This window comes from Crinia signifera, chromosome 6, assembly GCF_055691185.1.
Source record: "Crinia signifera chromosome 6, ASM5569118v1, whole genome shotgun sequence".
Lineage (NCBI taxonomy): Eukaryota > Metazoa > Chordata > Amphibia > Anura > Myobatrachidae > Crinia > Crinia signifera.
The window spans coordinates 66,323,518-66,343,321 of NC_139222.1; the positions used below are offsets into that span (position 1 = coordinate 66,323,518).

General features: G+C 44.8%; 1 protein-coding gene across 9 annotated transcripts in view; it reads right to left on the reverse strand.

Annotated features, from left to right (window-relative positions):
- Positions 1–332: 332 nt before the first annotated feature.
- The window catches only part of ERLIN1 (ER lipid raft associated 1), a 34,269-nt gene continuing 14,797 nt past the window's right edge, over positions 333–19,804 (reverse strand). For 8 of the 9 annotated variants that reach the window (XM_083146186.1, XM_083146193.1, XM_083146190.1 and 5 more), the window contains 8 exons: positions 19,665–19,711; positions 13,259–13,320; positions 9,820–9,945; positions 9,143–9,216; positions 8,999–9,057; positions 8,209–8,300; positions 6,253–6,342; positions 3,897–5,359 (listed from right to left, as the gene is read on the reverse strand). In XM_083146186.1, coding sequence (XP_083002312.1) covers positions 5,049–5,359; positions 6,253–6,342; positions 8,209–8,300; positions 8,999–9,057; positions 9,143–9,216; positions 9,820–9,945; positions 13,259–13,320; positions 19,665–19,711 — 861 coding nt within the window. In that variant the 3' untranslated portion in view covers positions 3,897–5,048. The other variant, XM_083146187.1, reaches the window with a different exon arrangement.

Below are 19,804 nucleotides of genomic sequence, written 5' to 3' on the forward strand. Positions count from 1 at the left end.
GCTGTTTCTTACACTGTGCTGTCATGTCATAGGAGTGTGGAGTTTTGGCTATCTCTATGCTACCCTCTGCTGGTGTAATATTTTGTATAGAGCCACTAAAACCTTCACCTTCTCACTCTTGTCATGAGGATTGGTGTTGCTACGCTCCAGCCTGATAAAGATTCTGTATAACTTTATGCTTACCTTAGGTGTCCTGACTAGAACGCTGCTTGCCAAAGGTGGCGTACAGATTTCATTTAATCACACACAAAACTATTTTTCATTTCTATACTCCTACAAAAAAAGTAACTAAATTCTACATGAAATGTTTGATTACAGTGAAAGACTCCATATCGGATACCAAAATAATTACTTTATTTTCTAAGTCCAAAAATATTGGTTGCATATAAACATCCTTCCCAATACATAAATGTCATAGAACCGTAAAAAAAAAATATGGTGGCACATTCTTGAAACGGACATTGTGGGAGATCTATGGAAAGGCAGGTAGTGAATATTGCAAGTCAGCTGTTTGGAAACAAGTAATGATGTGACACCAGCCATTTTACTGCAATACCAGGTCATAGAAAAAAAAATATTTAAAGAGACACCATCACAGACCGTATGTAATACAATTGCACTATGGTTAAGAACAATAAATGTGCTCTTCCACCAAGTTCCCTGATGGTCGAACAGTTCCGCACCACTCCAACATCACCACCACCTGACTTTTATAAACAGGTAGAGAACGTTAATTTCTCCTCCTTTTGAACCATGTTTAAAATTTCCGAGGAAGTTTCCAGAGGAACATGGACAGCTCTGACTGTATAACTCAGGAGAACAGTTACAGAACACAAGAGGATGATGTAGCACTGTTTGGGTTACCAAAACCATGGGAAATCAAGCACACCCAATGTAATTTTGTTTTGTGCATGTTAATGTACATGGATTTATCGGTTAATTAATTGAATAGATTAATGAAGTATGGCTACCACAGACATATACAGTTAATGAACATCAGAGCGGTGTGAAAACAGCCAGAGCTTCTACTGTAAATCCTTCTCCTGCGCAACACTTTGATATGGTTGTAACACTAGTATTGCTGAACATGGACAATGGCCTGCCTGCACTTGCTGTGAAAGAGTGAGGTGGTCTTTGTCAAAGTAATGTGCACACAAGAATCAGACAGAACATTGTTAGAATTAGTACACCCTCACAGGCAGCAATCTTATATTTGTCTATACCAGTGGTAGGCAACCTGTGGCACTTCAAGCTGCTGTTGAACTACACATCCCGCAATGGGATCATTGGATAGACAGCAACCAGGTCCACAAGCATTATGTCGACATGGGGAAGGTCGGCACTCAAAAGGTCAACAATGGGTTTTTGCTAGGTTTTTTTGTCCAGAATGTCGACATAGTCGACATGGACACTGAAACGTAGCATTGCGCCCCCCTCGCATGCTTCAGGCTCGGTGCCTCGCTACGCTCAGCACACTATTTTATTCTCACATCCTAGTGGATGGTAGGGCATGAAATACCGCCTGTCGGCACATTTCGGTTCCCCCCAAAAAGTGAAAAACCATGTCGACCTAATGAGCATGTTGACCTAACCCATGTTGGCTTTCAGTCATGACAACCTAATTCTTGTAGACCAAGTGGCTGTATCTCTACATCCCTGCTTTCTAAGCCAGTTTCTGTTACAGCATGCTGGGATGTGTACTTTCACAGCAGATGGAGTGCCATGAGTTGTCTACTATATACAATATACTTTGTTCATTGCAGGTCTACAGCAAATTAACAAGAGGACATGAACGTATATTTATCATCCTCAAATAGCCACAGTCCTAAGCAGTGTATTTTTCATACGACTGGCAAAGGATGGTTATTTTAGAATTATAAATGATGAATCCTATAAAAAGTCGCTCATTCCACATTCACTGCTCAGACGGCATCACGGACAGGTATTTATTTCCTCTGAGAGACAACCTTACTTACGTTTGCAGAACAGTCAGTAGTTACGCCCTCAGTCATGTAATACAGCAACTATAATTATTCTATATTAAATTCACAGAAAAGAGTATGTACTGTAGTTCCATCTTTTGAGTTGGATACCACCAATGGTCTAGAGTAGTGATATATAATAAAAACTTGCATTTTCAGATACTCATCCCAAAGCAAACACAGCATATTTGTAATGAATGCTTAGAAATCTTAGGCACAGAAATATACATCAGTAAGTGGGTGCCCCTGAATGACAGATGCTCTATGTATGTCACATACAATGGAGAGTTAACGGGTGCTAAAATGACAGGACTTCTCAAATAACGATTGTTACTCTTTTTGGAAAAGTAATTTTTTTCTGTATTTCTCTAGGAGCGAACGAGAGTACAGATTAACAACAAGTAGGCTGGACATAGTAGAAATGTTCTTATAGTAGGTAAAGAGGAGATTTAATAGGGGACAAGCACCAAAAGGTTTATAGAACACTCAGAGTAGGTAAGAATTTAGATTCTCTTCGTTCTGTGCAGAAGACGACACAGAAGAAAAAACATTCAAGATATATATTTGTGGCCAAACAATGAGCAAATCTTCCAGAAAAGCGGCTCTAGAGGAGTGGACGCCAGAAGCCTTTCACAATGCTCTCAATAAGGTTAGGCCAGTTTACAATTACAAAAGTCAGTTCATGTGATCTTTCTGGCAGACGTCACATAAATCATTGGTTAAGATCTAGGATTGTATCATCTGTTTTTTTTTTTTTTTTTTCAGAGATACGATCTTTCAGTCACAATCTCTGAAGAGATGAATGTCAATGTAGTGCAGTGGTATTGTGCAACATTTTAGGCTTCTGATCCATCCGGTCACATCTGAAAGCGGCCTTTTATCTTCTTTTATTGACTAACAGAACAGCATTTTTTTTATCCCCCTGTATGCAGCAATAGCAGGAAGCCTTTGTCAACGAATCTCTAGATTCCCAGAGACGCACGTTAAAAAAAACTACAAAGAGTATTAGAACAAGAGCCAGTGCCTGCTTCCAATGAAGCTGCTCACGGAACTCGGCACAGAGCAACAGATGTTTGCTTCATCTACATCCACGATCAAGTATGCGGAAGTTCATGTTTCTCAACCGGAAAATGAACAAACTACTGGAAGCACAAAATCAAAAAGCCTGAGGAAACTTTGAAAGAAAAACCTAAAAAGGGGAGGGGAAAGGAGGAGGAGCATATTTAGCGGCAGTTGATGCTTTATGGTTGCTCTCCAGAAAACTCTTGTGCTTGTTTGGGATACATCCCCACAGCTGCTGTTTCTGGTCCAGGAGACTGCACATATGTTTATTAATCAGATCTTCATACTTTCCTGTCCCTTTTCTTTTGAGATTGATCTTTGCCGTCTGCCAGATGTGCGTCCTGCTGCATGAGCGGCACTTTGAGAGAGGGGGAATCCAAAAACATACTAGGGATGTCACTTCCAAAGTAGATCTTATTATTCGCTGATATTGCCTGATACTTCATGAGTTCCAGATACTGTGGTGTCAACTTCAACTGCAAGGGAATATGTGAGAGGTCCAATTAAAAGATGCCCGCTTCATTTGAATATTTAAAAAAAACAAAAACAAACCTCGCTACTGTAGGAATAGGATTGCATAGGCCCCTTACCTAAATATGGAGCACAAACTCAAGTCCAGGCTGGTCAAACTTTTTTTTTAAAGACTTAATTTATTTTTTTACCACATTCATATATAGGTTTTCCTTATTTATTAAACAGTAACCAGAGATGTGGTTGTAGTAGTTAAGCAGGAATGTGATCTCCTAATGTACTCCAGTACGCACCTTATTAGACTCCGCAAACTTCTGAGCTGTGTAATATTCAGCATCTGCTCTGGCTCTTTCCCGGGCTAGGTAAGCTGAATCTGAGGCCAAAACATAAACATCAGGGTATAAATACAAGTGATGGATGGCCATCACCCTCGATGATTCGAAATCATCGATGGTTCATAGCCGATGTCGAATACTTTAGCCATCGATGGAGGAGAACCAGATGGTTTCCCTCCATCAATGTTTTTTTTTTTTTTAAGTGCCGGGAAACGGAGCATAGCCCCGCCCCAACACCCGTGAAGCCCCGCCCCTGTGTTTTGATTGGCCCACAGGCCAATCAAACAAACACAATGGATGACCATCGATATGTAAAAATATCGATGGTCATCCATAGCATAGTTTAGCACTATCGATGGCCAGTTGCAGAATTGCCATCAATGGCAATGGCAACGATGGCCATCCCTAGCACAGACTGTAAGCCTATATAATGGGCCTAATTCAGTAGTGATCGGAACGGGGCAAATTCAACTCCATTCCGATGGTGGGGATCCGTAATTGAGCATGTGCTGACCCCAGGGAGTGACTGGCTTTCACATTCGCTGAGCCGTTTGTTCCAGAGGTGGCGGGTCGATGGCAGACATCAGTTTCGACATGGGGAACGCCCAGTGTTTTATGGGCGTCAGGGGAGGCAGAGCCTCACCTGTCATAAATGATAAAAAAAAAAATACAAACATATTTAAAACACATATACTGTGCAAGAAATAACTTATTTGTATTTTTTTTTTTTTTAAATCATTTATGTGGTGGGACGCTGAGGAAGCTGGGAGGCAGTGAGAGCGGTGCCTCCTGCTGATAATTGAATATTGTCAGCAGCGAGGGGCGGAGCTTAGGAGGGGCACAAGAAGAGTCAGAAAAGCCCGTTAGAAATCAATGGGGAAGCGACAATTACACATCTGCCTCAGTGACAGGGATGTCACTGAGACAGATGTGATAGGACAGCGGGTACAGGCTGTCATACACTGACAGCCTGTATCCGCTCTCAGAGCCAGCCCTATCTGCCGGGATCAGAGCCTGCACTGCAGCAGCTGGTCCAGCCGAGGGGCACGCATAACCAGATCCCCCCCCAACCCCAGAAGGTATGACCTGCAAAATGTCGGGCATCGGCGGTGGTTGGAGTGGGCAGCGGGCGCGGCAGAAGCAGGCATTGGCGGCGGTGACAGTAGCGGGCATCTCTGGCGGGGGGAGTGGGAATCGTTCACAGTGAAGGGCAGGGCACATCACAGTCTGCATACAGAGCAGGGGCCGGTACAGTAACGTTCCTCGTCCTGTGTGCCAGAAGCTTGGGGGGAGCGCAGCATGTGGTTGCCGGGTGCATTCCTGATCTTCGGTAACTGCTGCTCCTGCAAGGTGATTGCAGGGGGGCCGAGGAAGGATGCATCCGGCGGAGATCCGGACTCTGTGAGCCCAGGTACGGCTTAGATATGTATTCCTTCTCTCCCTCACTGGTGGGTATTTGGGGATTTCCTTTGTACTTGTAGTTATTAAACCCTTTGGTGCTCTCAGCAACTGGAAGAAAGGCAATGACCATTGTACTATCTGTCATCCTTCACTTTCCAGACATTGTAATGTAAACTGTTGGTTTTCTTGGATAAAAACTTTATCAGAGTAAGGATTTGGACTGGAGCATAAACACACACGTCTATCTTTCATGAGCACTATTGTAATTGATGTCTGTTTCTACATTTATTTGGGCATCACTTAAAAGCATAAGTTGATTGCTTACATACTAGTACTGTAGGTTAATTTGCTTCCAACAAAAATTAACCCTAGAATGTCTGTGTGTGCGTGTACATGTGGTAGGGAATATAGATTGTAAGCTGCACTGGGGCAGGGACTGATGTGAATGTTCAACTATACTCTGTAAAGCGCTGCGCTATATAAATAGCTGGTAAAAATAAAAATAATAATTTTAAAAATACAGAGCCTCACCAGTGACTGATCTCACCGCACGTCACTGATGGGCGTCCCCATGAAAACGCTGGGCATCCCCCCTGGGAACGCGGGCAGACCGATGCCTGTCGGGGCGGATGGCTGACATCACAAGACATCAGTGCCCCAGCCCCCTCTTCGGTGGACTCCGAGGGAAATAAAAGTCAGTTTAGACTAACCTTTATTTCGGGCCGCATGCGAAGGGAAGTGTTCGGGTACATGCCCTTGCATGTTACTGAGGGGATTCAGCGGTGGAGGGGGTGGGGCACGTTCGGCCGGGCGGCATTTCAGGGCGCACTAAGCATAGAACAACCGCTGCATAGCGAGCCTTGCTGAATCAGGCACAAATAGTAGAAGCGCTTGGGCTTTCTGCCGGATTTCCCATACCACTTAGGGTCCACATCTCCCACTTTACTGTATGGATTGGTCTTTCTATAAGGCTGATAACAATAATAAGTGACCATCCTGACCTTCAATCTCAGAGATCCGTTTCTCAGTCTCTTTCTCCATGACTTTCTGTTGGAAATGGATTTTGGCCACTTGCGCCACTTTTTCTGCCTCTGTCAATTAAGAATTTAACATCACAATGTGGGAATTGTATAAAATCAGCAACAGCATCATTTTTTTTTCTTTTTTTTCAGTGTATCATCTGACCAACACTAATTGTTTTTATTAATTAGCAGAAGTAGTGCAGTAGGTGCCCTCTGCCCAACAAACTGGGTAAAATGTATCCAATTCAATCTAAAGTTCTGTTCAGCTCTGTAAATTATTTATCATTTTCTGGAATTGTCCACTGATTAAATATTTGTTCTTTTTGTTTTTGAATCTATTTATAGAAGATGACTTAGTAATGCAATTTCTCCTGCCAAAGCCACTCTATACATTCCATTCATGCAATAAGCAGGTGGTTGGACATATCGTTATTGCAGCTACAAATGCGATTGCAAAGCCATAGAACATCTCAGCACCACCCATCTTTAGCAGAAATAATAGCAACACGTCAATATAGATTTGAAATTGTAACTACAAGCATTAAATGTTCTATTTCTGAGTCAAAGCCATTGGCCCTATGGTATAATTGACATGTCTATAGTGCTGGACTAGATGACTAAGGTTTTTTTTTTGTTTTTTTTTATTACTGACCCCAGATGTGCATTTACCTTTTCCTGGTTCACCAGTTGGAAATCCACTACTATATAAAATAGGATTGTTTTGTGGGGAATTACATGCCTCAATTTTGGCTTCCTTTAATATTATTATTGCCTCAGTAACCCTGATTTGTGTTTTCATGAGTTCTGCTTAAATTGTGAATGTTCATTTTATAATAACCTATGTTTGGATGTCTTACATGTCTACTACCCCTTACCCTCCCCCTTCAATATCCCTTTTATTTTTATATTATAATACAGGGTACTTATGTAGTATCTGGGCGTCCGATTTTGTGATTGTATGCCTTACCTTAAGGCATACAATCAGATGCGATGCGATTCGATTTTGCATAGGATTCAATGTTAAGAAGGTCCTGTTCATTTCCCCACTATCCAAGTGGGCATAGAGTTGATTTTATATAGCGTGGCGAGCGCAGCGAGCCACCGAGCCCGAAGCGTGGCGAGCGAAGCGAGCCCCGCGAGGGGACGCATATTTCTTAAAAAGTATTCTGTGTCCCCTTGCGGGGCTCGCTACGCTCGCCACGCTTCGGGCTCGGTGGCTCGCTACGCTCGCCACAGGTTTATATCCAACTCCATGCCCACTTGGATAGTGGGGAAAGGAAAAGGACCCCTTTTTCCCATTGAATTCTATGTTAAAATGGACTCAGACCATTTTAACATTGAATCCTATGGAAAAATCTTGACCATCGCATCGCATACGATTTGGTCGCATGCGATGCGATCCAATCCGATTTCTAAATCGGACGCCCAGATACTACATAAGTACCTAATACAGAAAACAAAAAATAAGGGGCGTAACATGTCCTTTTTTTTTATGTATCTGGACTTTTCCCTTCAGTTTGTTCCTTATATGCATAGATGTGCAGGTCCGGATTTACCCAGATCTCAAAACGAGATCTTATTGGCTATCCGGCTGTCATGTTTTGGAGCCAAAAAATGTGACAGCTGACAGCCAATAAGTTCCCGTTTTCAGATCCAAGTAAATCCGGACCTGCACGTCCCTAATGCATATTGATGTTTTTGGAAGTCTTCACTCCTTTTGATTTAGTTTTTTTCTTACATTGGGCAGATTGAATTCTCTGCTACTACAGCGCAGATTACCAGGGCAGGAAAACCATGATCTCTGCTTGCACTCCATAAAAGGTAGGAGAAAAAATAAGCAAGGTTTTCCTGGAGTAATAAACTGCTATATAGATTACCCAATGCAATATGGCATTTATGTTCAGTTCTTGCTGTGTTGCACAAAGACTCGGTTACCTATTACAGCCCGTTTCCGCTCAGTCTCAGCTTCCTTTTCCACCACTTTTTGCCTCTGTGCAGCAATCAAGAGCTTGGTCTTCTCTCCCTCCCTTTAAAATAAATAGATATATTCATTGGTCTGCCAGAATCCTCAGACAATTAACTTTTATGTGGGTTATACTACACATTGACTTTTTACATATTTAATGCATGTCACAGAGTGAACACTAATGTGGCAGCAGCTTTCCCAATGTTTTCCATCAGAATCCACCAGCTTCAATACATGCTTCCATGTGAACAGTATGGAAAAGTGTAAACCAATGCACAGATAAAGCTCTGAGGGGTAGATTAATGAAGCAGTGATAAGGGAGGAGAAGTGATTAAGTGCCTGGTACTTTATCACTGGCCAATCAGCTCCTGACTGTACCTTTTTAAACCCAGCCTGTAACTTAACAGTCAGGAGCCGATTGGCCGGTGATAAAGTAATAGGCACTATATCACTTCTCCTCCCTCATCACTGCTTCATACATCTAACATGTTATAAGTTGGGGACTTTCCTGTATAGCATATTCTGCTCCTTTGCAGATTATCAATCTGGGCAAAAGTTGTGCGTCACACAATCACCTCACGATGGCTGCTCTTAGGCATATTGATAATTGAGGGCACTACTGTTTGGCATATTAGCAATTGAGTGCAATTTTGGCCATACCTGCTCGAAATTGTACACAGACACACGTTCTTTTTCCATGTTCCATGTTCTAAATATACCACAGTCACAATAATGATCTGATACAGCTATCACACTTACATTAGCTCAAAGTTTCTTCGAATGGCTTCTGGGATTTTTGGCTTTGTAACACGTACTGCCTTGGAGACAAACAGAAGCCTTGATGTCACAGTCTACCCAATTTTGTCTCAAATACAATGGACATATGAAAAAAGCAGGACTTACTTGTATGGTGAGTCCCGGAGCCATGAAATTCAGCTCCATCTGTAGTGATAGTTTTAGATTCTCATCTATTTGATCTATAGAGACAAACATTGGGGAATTAACTTTAATTCTATAAAGTAATGATCAGTTTAATGACTTTGAGAAATCCGACTACAGATGTATCTTCATACATCTTACCTCAATACTCCATGCAGCGCAAAATGCCTGGCATGAAGGAGCCACCATATCATACAACACTGGGCACTCACGCGACATACACACAGAACGATCGCATCTAGTTCACAACGCACGCTGGCATAGCCAATCGCATTCAATTTGAACCTGATGCGATAAAATCTAGAACAAAACGTAGAGCACATCGCACCATGTGTGGGCACCATTAGAATTAGCCCTGGAATCACCCTGTGTGGATGCCCTAACAAACATACAAGTGCTCTATAAAATAATTAGCACTTTTCATTGTGTTCTAAAACTAGGATGCATGTTCTGAAAAAAAAAACCTAAAAAAAAAAAAAAAAAGACCCAAAACAAGATGATTCCCGGTATGCCAAGATAGGCTGTTTGGCACGACTGTGGCACATATGTACGAGGATGTAGTGGACAACTAAAATATACTGCATTCTTTTCTTTTCTTGGACAGTTCGTATTTAAATAACGTTACTTCAATGAACACTCACCAAACAATTCAATGTATACCTCCTGCAAGGTGTGTGAACTGCAGAACTGATTCAGCTCATGGTGGATCTTGTTAAAGATTAACGTCTTGTCATAATCTGCTGTGTAGTTCCGTACAACATCGTACACTGTAAAAATCAATAAGAAAGTGGTGTAAGTTGGGTTACTGGGCAGAGTGAGCCCTCACAGTGTATGTAGCCCAGGTGGAGAAGAACACTGGGGACAGATGAGAAGTGCTCCCCACACATAGCATGATTCTGTGAATTACACAATGTAATAATTAAACAATTTCATGTAGAACAAACTAAAGCATATAAAACACAATATTTGGAAATATCTAATGAAATAAAATGTTGGGAACTCCACAGAACTGATAACTAAAATATTGTATCAAATGTAAGAAAGTATTGTTGTGTAAGGAGTAGGTTTGTAGGAAGGTCTTCATTTAGTTTTAGGCAACTTGTAGTTATCCAGCTGTTGGAGAACTACAATGCCCCTGGCAGGCTGTAGACAACAAGCTTCTTCCTCAGATACAGGACGTAGAACCAGCCAGCATCAAGGAGGTCGGCATCCGGTCCCTGGGTTGACAATGTCTAGGTAGTCAGTCACCAGGACTACCTCTATTGGTCGACAATGACAGAAGGTCGACATGGGACATGGTCAACACAAGTTTTTGTGTCTTTTTGTTTAGACCGTCTTGTTTCATTCTTTACTATCCAAGTGGGCATAGAGTGAAAACATAATTCTGCCCAGTGCCAGAAGCATGGTGAGCGCAGCACACTTATACAGTGTTCATATCAACAAAGACATCACAGATAGTGAAAACTTATGTTGACCATGTCCATGGCGACCCCAAGCTTGTGTCGGCCTTCTGTCAATGTTGTCCTATGGTATGTTGACTATTTTTAGGTCTCGACCTACTCACTGTCTAACATTAATGGTCGACCTAGCAATGGTTGACCTAGACATTGATAACCCCTTATACCAGGCATGTCCAAACTATGGCCCTCATTTTTTTGAAACTTCAAGTCCCAGCATGCCTTGCCATAGTTTCAGCATTCCCTAATAGCAAAACAGTGGCAAGGCATGCTGGGATGTGTAGTTTCACAACAGCTGAGGGCCATAGTTTGGACATGCCTGCCCATACCTCAAGGAGGCAGGGTCTGTCAGCAACCCATGTTTGTGACTGCACACCCTGTATCTGCATCCTATTATAAAGCATATTTATTAACATCACAGAAAGATTGCGAACAAAGTGTTCAGAACAAACGAATTGTGCACACACACTTTCTAATCAGCTGCCCATCATGCCTGGACTCAAGACTGGTAGTGATAGTTGCCCCACTTTTACTATGGGGAGATTACACACACACATATACATATTTACAGTAGTTCTTAACAGAATAAAAACACATTTTTATGTAAACACGTGCACTAAAAAAGGGAGAATTAAATTATCCGCAGTAGTTTACCACAGAGTAATTTATCCCCTGAGCCCATGTTATTACCCCTGTCAGCAGCACTACTGTTTTTTTGTTTGTTTTTTACACCTCTGAACAGAAGCAAAAACAAACAATTCCTGATGACAGCAGCTTAATGCATGCTGTAACCCTTTTAACATACAAATGAGTATACTTTTCTCAAATTCTGTGTATTAACACCCGTTTAATCATGTTAATCTTTAACACGATTATTCAACATGCGTTAAAATGGGGTCTTGGGTGTAAAAAAGTAGTGCAATTGAATTGCCATGAGCATTAAAGCCCGAGGCTACCTCCCTCTTTCACCCCAAATAATTGAATTCCCCCTTTAGAGCATAGAGCACCACTATAGGTGTTAACAAAATTAATCCAAGTTTTTTTTTTAGGGGGGGGGGGGTGGTAGAAGAGGGGTCAGGAACACTAACAAGTGGTTACCAACCACTAAAACATAGACCAGCAGCAGTCACTAAGCACAGTTGCGGTGAACACTCTCTGAGAAGACCATTACAACCCCCAAATGCAGTGTACATGTTTTTGTCCATTAGAGCGATAATTTTCTTTTGCAAGTGAACCAGAATCAGGCCCATAATCCCTCCATCTTAATGTAAGAAGACAGAAACAACGCAATGAGCAGGCAGAAGACAGGCTTGATCCTCTACTCTATGGGGGTCGTTCCGATTCACTTGGAAAGGCACAATCACTCTCTAATGGACAAAACCATATGCACTGCAGGTGGGGCTGATGTAACATGTGCAGAGAGTTAGATTTGGGTGGGGGGTAGGGGGGGTGTACTTCAAACATATCTATATTGCAGTGTTAAAATAAAGCAGATCGTATTTTGTCTGCACAGAAACAATAAAACACCCAAATCTAACTCTCTCTGCACATGCTCCATCAGCCCCACCTGCAGTGCATATGGTTTTGTCCATTAGACAGTGATTGTGCCTTTCCGAGTGAATCAGAAAAACCCTCTACAACCAAACACTCTATCTTAGAAAAAAAAGGTAATCTTAGGCTTCATTTCCTTGAAGGGACCCTACAACTCCAATAAGATCAGTGATTGATTTTCTTTTTATATTTATGTTTCTATGCTCAAAGAAAATGCTTAGAAAGCTAGTCTGCTACCTTGTGATTGCCTGTTTGTGCATGTATGAGAGAAAGGTGTAGTTTTTTGGAGACCCACAAACGGACACTAGGGAGAGATATGATAGATAGATATATAGATAATTTTGAATGAAAGCGGTGAAATTCAATTTAAATCTTTGACACAGACTTCGCAGAGAAATACAATATGGTGAGTAGTTGAAGATTCCCTAAACATTGTCATTTCTAGAAATAAAACTTTCTGTCTCCCCACAAAAGTTTAGGGCCAGATGCACTAAGCTTCAAAATTGATAAAATGGAGAGTGATAGACAGCCAACCAATCAGCTCCTGCCTGACATGTCACAGACTTTTTGAAAAAGGTCAGGCAGGAGCTGATTGATAAACAGCCAACCAATCAGCTCCTGCCTGACCTTTTTCAAAAAGTCTGTGACATGTCAGGCAGGAGCTGATTGGTTGGCTGTCTATCACTCTCCATTTTATCACTTTTGAAGCTTAGTGCATTTGGCCCCTAAACAGGTTTTCCTCTCCTCTATTTCAAATGAAGAAACATTATTGCAGAAAGTAATTTTCTATAAAATATTAAGCATTCAGAATACGGATGTCATGACAGGGCAGAGGAGTCAAGCTTTATAATTAGTTAAATTAAAGAGAGATAAAGTACCAGCCAATCAGTTACTAACTGCCATCTTTGAAAATTGACAGCATGCAGCTGATTGTTTAGTCATTTGATCCATTTACCCCTTTTTCTTTAAAATGGTGTGTGCTCAAAATCTCCTTACTGGAGTGTCACCATGTTCAACACATTATTGGAAAAATCACAACTGAAATTTCTAAATTTTAGAAAGAAACACTGACCTGCAGAGGGGAGCAACATATTAACAACCTCAATCCGGTCAAAGTAAATCATAACACCTCCACTGAAACACAAAAAGCAAAAAAAATTTTAAATATCACCGAAATAGTTTTTATTAGCATACATTATATAAAAGAGTAGTAACATTAATGCAGCAAGCATTTCGTTTTGAGGACTACATTGCGTGTAATAGAGAGAGCAATGACATACATGTATATGTGAAAAACCTCTTGTAAGTAAGTGCACCAAGGAGGAGGAGGAGGAGGGGGGGGGGGGGGGGGGGGGGGGAGCCAGGAGGGTGGTTCTGGAAAGCAGCAGCAGGGGAGCACTGAGCACAGACTTTATGGTATGTGTCTGTGGAGGGGGGTTGGGTACTCATTAAGTAAACACCCACTTCATCCCTCTCCATCACATTAGCGGTCACTTGTTTTGTGCATCTGCAATGCTACTATTCATATGCAGTCTTGCTAGGGTCCTATAATAATAAATAGGATTTTGGGTACCTACCGGTAAATCCTTTTCTCGTAGTCCATATGGGATACTGGGCTTCACTACTATGGGGATTGAGACCTCCGCAGGAGAGACAGGCACATCAAAGAACTTTCAGTGTGGGTGCACTGGCTCCTCCCCTCAATCTCCCTCCACTAGTCGGTTAATGCAAAAACTGTGCCGAAGGAGAGCATGTGAGGAGTATGTGATAATGTATTGTGGTGAGATTCATCCAGCACACCCAAACGAACAAAACATATAAAAGGTGAATCCTAACAACTTCAGAGGACACCTGTAACTAGAAAACAAGTCTATAGACATATCCATTCTATAGAGAACAAGGCAATAAGCCTAACAATGAAGTAGGATCTGACAGCAGAAAAGCCGCACCGAGGCGGGCTCACAGTATCCCATATGGACTACTAGAAAAGGATTTACCGGTAGGTACCCAAAATCCTATTTTCTCTAACGTCCAATGGGATACTGGGCTTCACTACTATGGGGAGGTCCCAAAGCTACCAGAACGGGTGGGAACGTGCGGAGTCTGCTGTAGAACCGCATTCCCGAACTGGGAATCCTCCCTGGCCAGGGTGTCAAACTTGTAGAACTTCACAAATGTGTGTTGCCCTGACCAAGTTGCAGCCCTGCAAAGCTGCATAGCCGACACCCCTCGAGCAGCAGCCCAAGAGGTACCTACAGACCTGGTTGAATGAGCCTTTACTGAAAAAGGAAGCGATAAACCAGCTGATGCATAAGCCTGTTGGATAGTACATCTTATCCACCTGGCAATAATACGCGTTGAAGCAGGTAAACCCTTCTTCTGCGCATCATAAAGCACAAACAGGCTGTCCGTCTTACGGATCCTAGCTGTGCGCTTGACATACCCCTTAAGGGTGAGGACCACATCCAAGGTATCTGGTATATCCGGGTGTGCCGCGCTAGAAGGAACCACAATAGGTTGGTTTAGGTGGAACCCTGACACCACCTTTGGAAGGAATTGTGGTCTAGTCCTGAGTTCCGCCCTATCGTTGTGGAACACAAGGTAAGGGCTCCGACAAGATAAGGCCCCAAGCTCGGACACCCTCCTGGCCGAAGCTAGAGCCAGCAGAACAACTGTCTTCCAAGTGAGGTGTCGCAGCTCAGACTCCTCCAGTGGAACAAACCGGGCTGATTTTAAGAAAGTAAGAACTACTTCCAAATCCCATGGTGCAGTGGGAGGCACAAAGGGGGGCTGAATCCTCAGAACCCCCTGTAAGAAGGTTTGCACTTCCGGCAAGGCCGCAATCTTTTTCTGGAAAAACACAGACAGTGCGGAGATTTGGACCTTTAAGGAACCCAATCTGAGTCCCTTATCCAATCCAGCCTGAAGGAAACGTAGCAGGCTGTTTAATCGAAAACTGGCCGGAGGCAAGTCATTCTTCTCGCACCAGGCAATATATCTTCGCCATATTACATGATAATGAGAAGCCGTCACCGGCTTCCTGGCTTTTATCATTGTAGTGACGACAGAGGGATGGAGACCCTTGTGGACTAAGATCTGCCGCTCAACCTCCAGGCCGTTAAACGTAGCCGCTGTAAGTCCTGGAAGACGAACGGGCCCTGGAGGAGCAGATCTTTTCTTAGGGGCAGACGCCACGGGTCTTCCACTAGCATGGCCTGAATGTCCCCGTACCAGGCCCTTCTTGGCCAATCTGGTGCCACCAGTATGGACTCCGTCCCCTGATGCCGGAGCCGCTTTAGCACCCGAGCCAACAATGGGAGAGGTGGGAACAGGTACACCAATTGGAAATCCCAGGTCCAGGTGAGAGCGTCCACCGCTATCGCCCCTGGGTCTCTGGTCCGTGCACAGTACATTGCTACCTTGTGGTTCAATCGTGAAGCCATCAGGTCGATCTGAGGGAGCCCCCACAGATCCACTATGGCATCGAACACTTGAGTGTGAAGGCCCCACTCTCCCGGGTGAAGATCGTGATGACTCAGGAAGTCCGCCTCCCAGTTGTCGACCCCCGGGATAAAAATGGCAGACAGGGCCTGGACATTCTGTTCCGCCCAAGACAGAATCTTTGACGCTTCTCTCATGCAAGGCATGCTCTTGGTACCACCCTGCCGATTTATGTAGGCCACAGTGGTGGCATTGTCCGACTGGACCTGGATCGCCTTGCCCTGTAACAATGGAGCTGCCTGTAACAGGGCATAGTAGACCGCCCTCAACTCCAGCTTGTTGATATGAAGGCCCGACTCCAGTGGAGACCATCGACCCTGTAGGCGGACTCCCTGTGTCACAGCTCCCCAGCCCCTCAGGCTGGCGTCCGTGGTTACCAAAATCCAGTCCTGGATCTGGAACCGTCTGCCTGCCAACAGATTGGATGAATCTAGCCACCACTGTAGCGAGATCCTGGTTCTTGTTGCAAGGCCAATCCTTCTGCGCATCTGCAGGGGGGAGCCGGACCACTTTGTCAGAATATCCAATTGAAGGACCCTGGGATGGAAACGGCCAAATTGTATTGCTTCGAATGAAGCTACCATCTTGCCTAGAAGCCGGAGGCAAAGATGGATCTGTACCAGAGGAGACTGTAGGACCTCCCTGACCAGCTGTTGTATTGCACTGACCTTTTCCATCGGCAGAAAGACTCTTTGTTCCGATGTATCCAGGATCATGCCCAAGAAAACCATCCTCTGGGTCGGAACCAGCGATGATTTGGACATGTTCAGGATCCACCCGTGATCTCTTAGCACTTGTATGGAGAGATTGAGAGCACTCCTCAAAGCCTCTGCCGACCCTGCCTTTATTAGCAGGTCGTCCAGGTATGGCACGACATTCACCCTTCGAAGTCTGAGTAGTGACATCATTTCCGCCATTACCTTTGTAAAAACCCGCGGGGCAGTTGACAGGCCGAAGGGCAAGGCCCGGAATTGGTAATGGTCGTTCCCCAAGGCAAACGTGAGATAGATTTGGTGTGGGGGCCAGATAGGGATGTGTAAATAGGCGTCCTTGACGTCTATAGAGGCCAAGAACTCCCCTCTCTCTAGACCGGCGATCACGGAGCGCAAGGACTCCATCCTGAACTTGAACACACGCAGGAAGGGGTTCAGTGATTTTAGATTCAGGATGGGCCTTACTGAGCCGTCTGGCTTCGGTACCAGGAACAAGTTGGAATAATATCCCTGGCCCTGCTCCGTGCTTGGCACCGGTACAATTACCTGAGACTGAAGCAGCCTGGTAATGGCCCCCTGAAGTAGAACCTGATCCTCCTGGGATGCTGGAAGGGCCGACCTGAAGTATCGTCTGGGAGGGGGTTTGTCGAATTCCAGCCTGTAACCGAGAGAAATGAGACCCCTGGCCCAGGAATCCAGACCAGAGGCGTCCCACACATGGCTGAAATGCAACAATCGCGCTCCCACCGCGAGAGAGTCTCGTGGCGGGAAAACCCCGTCATGCTGCAGGCTTAGAGGAAGCCGCGGCATTGGGACGGTCCTGGGTGCTGGAGGAGTTAGGCTTCCTAAACTTGCCTCTGTTGGCATTGGAGGCGCCCCTAGCTTTGGGGCGAAACCTGTTCCCACGAAAGGACTGCTGGGAAGTACCTGTGAAGGAACGCTTTGCTACTGTGGGAGCTGATGGAAGGAAGGTAGATTTTCCTGCCGTGGCTTTGGAAATCCAACCGTCTAATTCGCTTCCAAAAAGCCATTCTCCTGTAAAGGGAATACCCTCCACACTCTTTTTAGAGTCTACATCCGCAGACCACTGACGCAGCCACAGGGCCCGTCTGGCTGAAACCGCCATGGCTGAATTGCGCGCGTTTATTGCGCCCAATTCTTTTTGCGCCTCGCACAGGATTCTAGCGGTATCCTGAATGTGACGCAGGCTGTCGCCTATCTGAGCCACAGTCATGTCACCCAACAAGCCTTCCTGAATCTGGGTTGACCAGGTATGAATGGCCTTAGCCATCCAGCAGCTGGCTAGGACTGGGTGCTGGGAGGCCCCACTAGCCGTGTATATGGACTTGAGGGTAGCTTCCAGCCTCCTGTTCGCCCCGTCCTTAAGGGTGGATACACCTGGGACTGGTAACAACACCTTTTTAGAAAGGCGGGAGACAGATGAGTCCACTACTGGTGGCTCCTCCCACTTCTTCCTGCCCAAAGGTTCAAACGGATAAGCATTAGTGAACCGCTCTGAAAGAGTAAACCTCTTATCAGGGTTTTGCCATGCAGCCCTGAAAACAGTTTCTAACTCCGCCTGCTCAGGGAAGTATACTGGCTGTTCCTCTGAGTCATGAAGAAAGGATCTCCTTCTGCGGATGCCTCCACCGGGAGATCTAAAACATCCCTGATAAGCGGTTCAGGACCATGCACTGCTGCCTCAGGGACTGGTTCCTGCAGAACCTGCTCCTCACCCTCCTCCAGTATGTCCTCATCATCATCATCTGAATCAGGGGCCATCGCAGTAGCCGGCCTTTTTTGAGGCTGTGCGGGAGGAGGAGGTACACTAAGAGTATGAAGAATATCTACCCTGGCAGCTAACATGGACAATTCCCTCTGAACCCTCTGCGTTTGCTGAGTGTTAGTGGAAAGCTGCGCAGCCACAGAATCCAACAATGTCTTTATGTTGGAGGCCCAAACAGGCTCCTGCTCGTCAGCCTGAGATGGCCCCACAAGCTGTGGGGGCACCCCACTGATCTGAGTGTCAGCACTACTGGGCTGTGGTGACATACAAGCCTCACAAGTGACTTGGGACTATGATTTGGGCACAAACTTGGTGCTACACACCATACAAGTGAACTTTTTCACCATGATGAGACAGTACTACAGTGTACAGCAGTACAACTCAACCCCCACGCAGTCACACACGTGCACACACCACACCGCTGGTTGTTAAAACAGACTATGTGCTTGTTTTATGTGTGTCCGTAACTAATCAGTGGGGGAAAAACAGAGCAATTGAGGAACCAAGTGCACCCTTAACCTGAACTCACAGATCTGGGTGAGCTGGTAACGCTAAACACAGTGATATAACAACACAGTGTCTAAAATAAGCCAGATAGCGCAGCAGCGCTTAATCGCTATAAAACCTGCTGTCTCTGCCGTGCTGCAAGTACCCTCTGTAATGGAGTCTGGCAGCGTGTGAAGAAGCAGGAAGTGACAGCTCGCGCCCAGCAGAGCTTGGTCCCGCTCTGAGTGAAGCCCCGCCCCCCTGTACACGGAGCTGGCGCTTACATACGTTTATACTGACATGTAATAAAAGGTATAAAAAAGGTATAATATTATATACATATACCCTGAGGGGTGTCCCTGGTGGTCCAGCGGCAGCACCCCTATGCCAGTTACCAGACGCGGGGTTCACGCGGTCCCTGCTAGAAGGCCGCCATTACTGCCCGTCGTCTTGCCGCACCAGAAATGGCTGCGGGGACCCCCAGCCTGTACTCACCACTTGAAGTCTTCAGACCTGTCAGGGGGTGTGCGGCGGCTAGGAGGCTTGCTCGCCACAGCGCAATGCTGTGCGGTGACAAGCCCCACACAGGACCGAATTTGTCCTGTAGCAGGGTCAGCTCTGCACCTGAAGAGGTCGGGGACTGACCCTTCCCCTGACACCCACGAAGCAGGACAGCTGTGTGGTCACCACAGCGCCCCAAAATATAACAAACTTTGAAAATAAATGTAGAAAAAACTCTGGAGCATCCAGAAGCACTGCCTCTCCTGAGGCACATTTTTCAAAACTGACTAGTGGAGGGAGATTGAGGGGAGGAGCCAGTGCACACACACTGAAAGTTCTTTGATGTGCCTGTCTCTCCTGCGGAGGTCTCAATCCCCATAGTAGTGAAGCCCAGTATCCCATTGGACGTTAGAGAAATATTTATTGTCTGACTTGCTCCCAGAGCAAATAGTTTGAGAACCCCTGCTCTAGAATAATATAATCAGACATACCTGGTACCGCATGGTACATTCTTCACTTCATCAGTTTGCAATGTTGTCTAAAAATAAAAATATGGCACAATTAGCATCAGGCATAGGCACATTGATGAGGGATAAACTTGTGTTTAAAGAAGGCCTTTCATTTTCGAGAA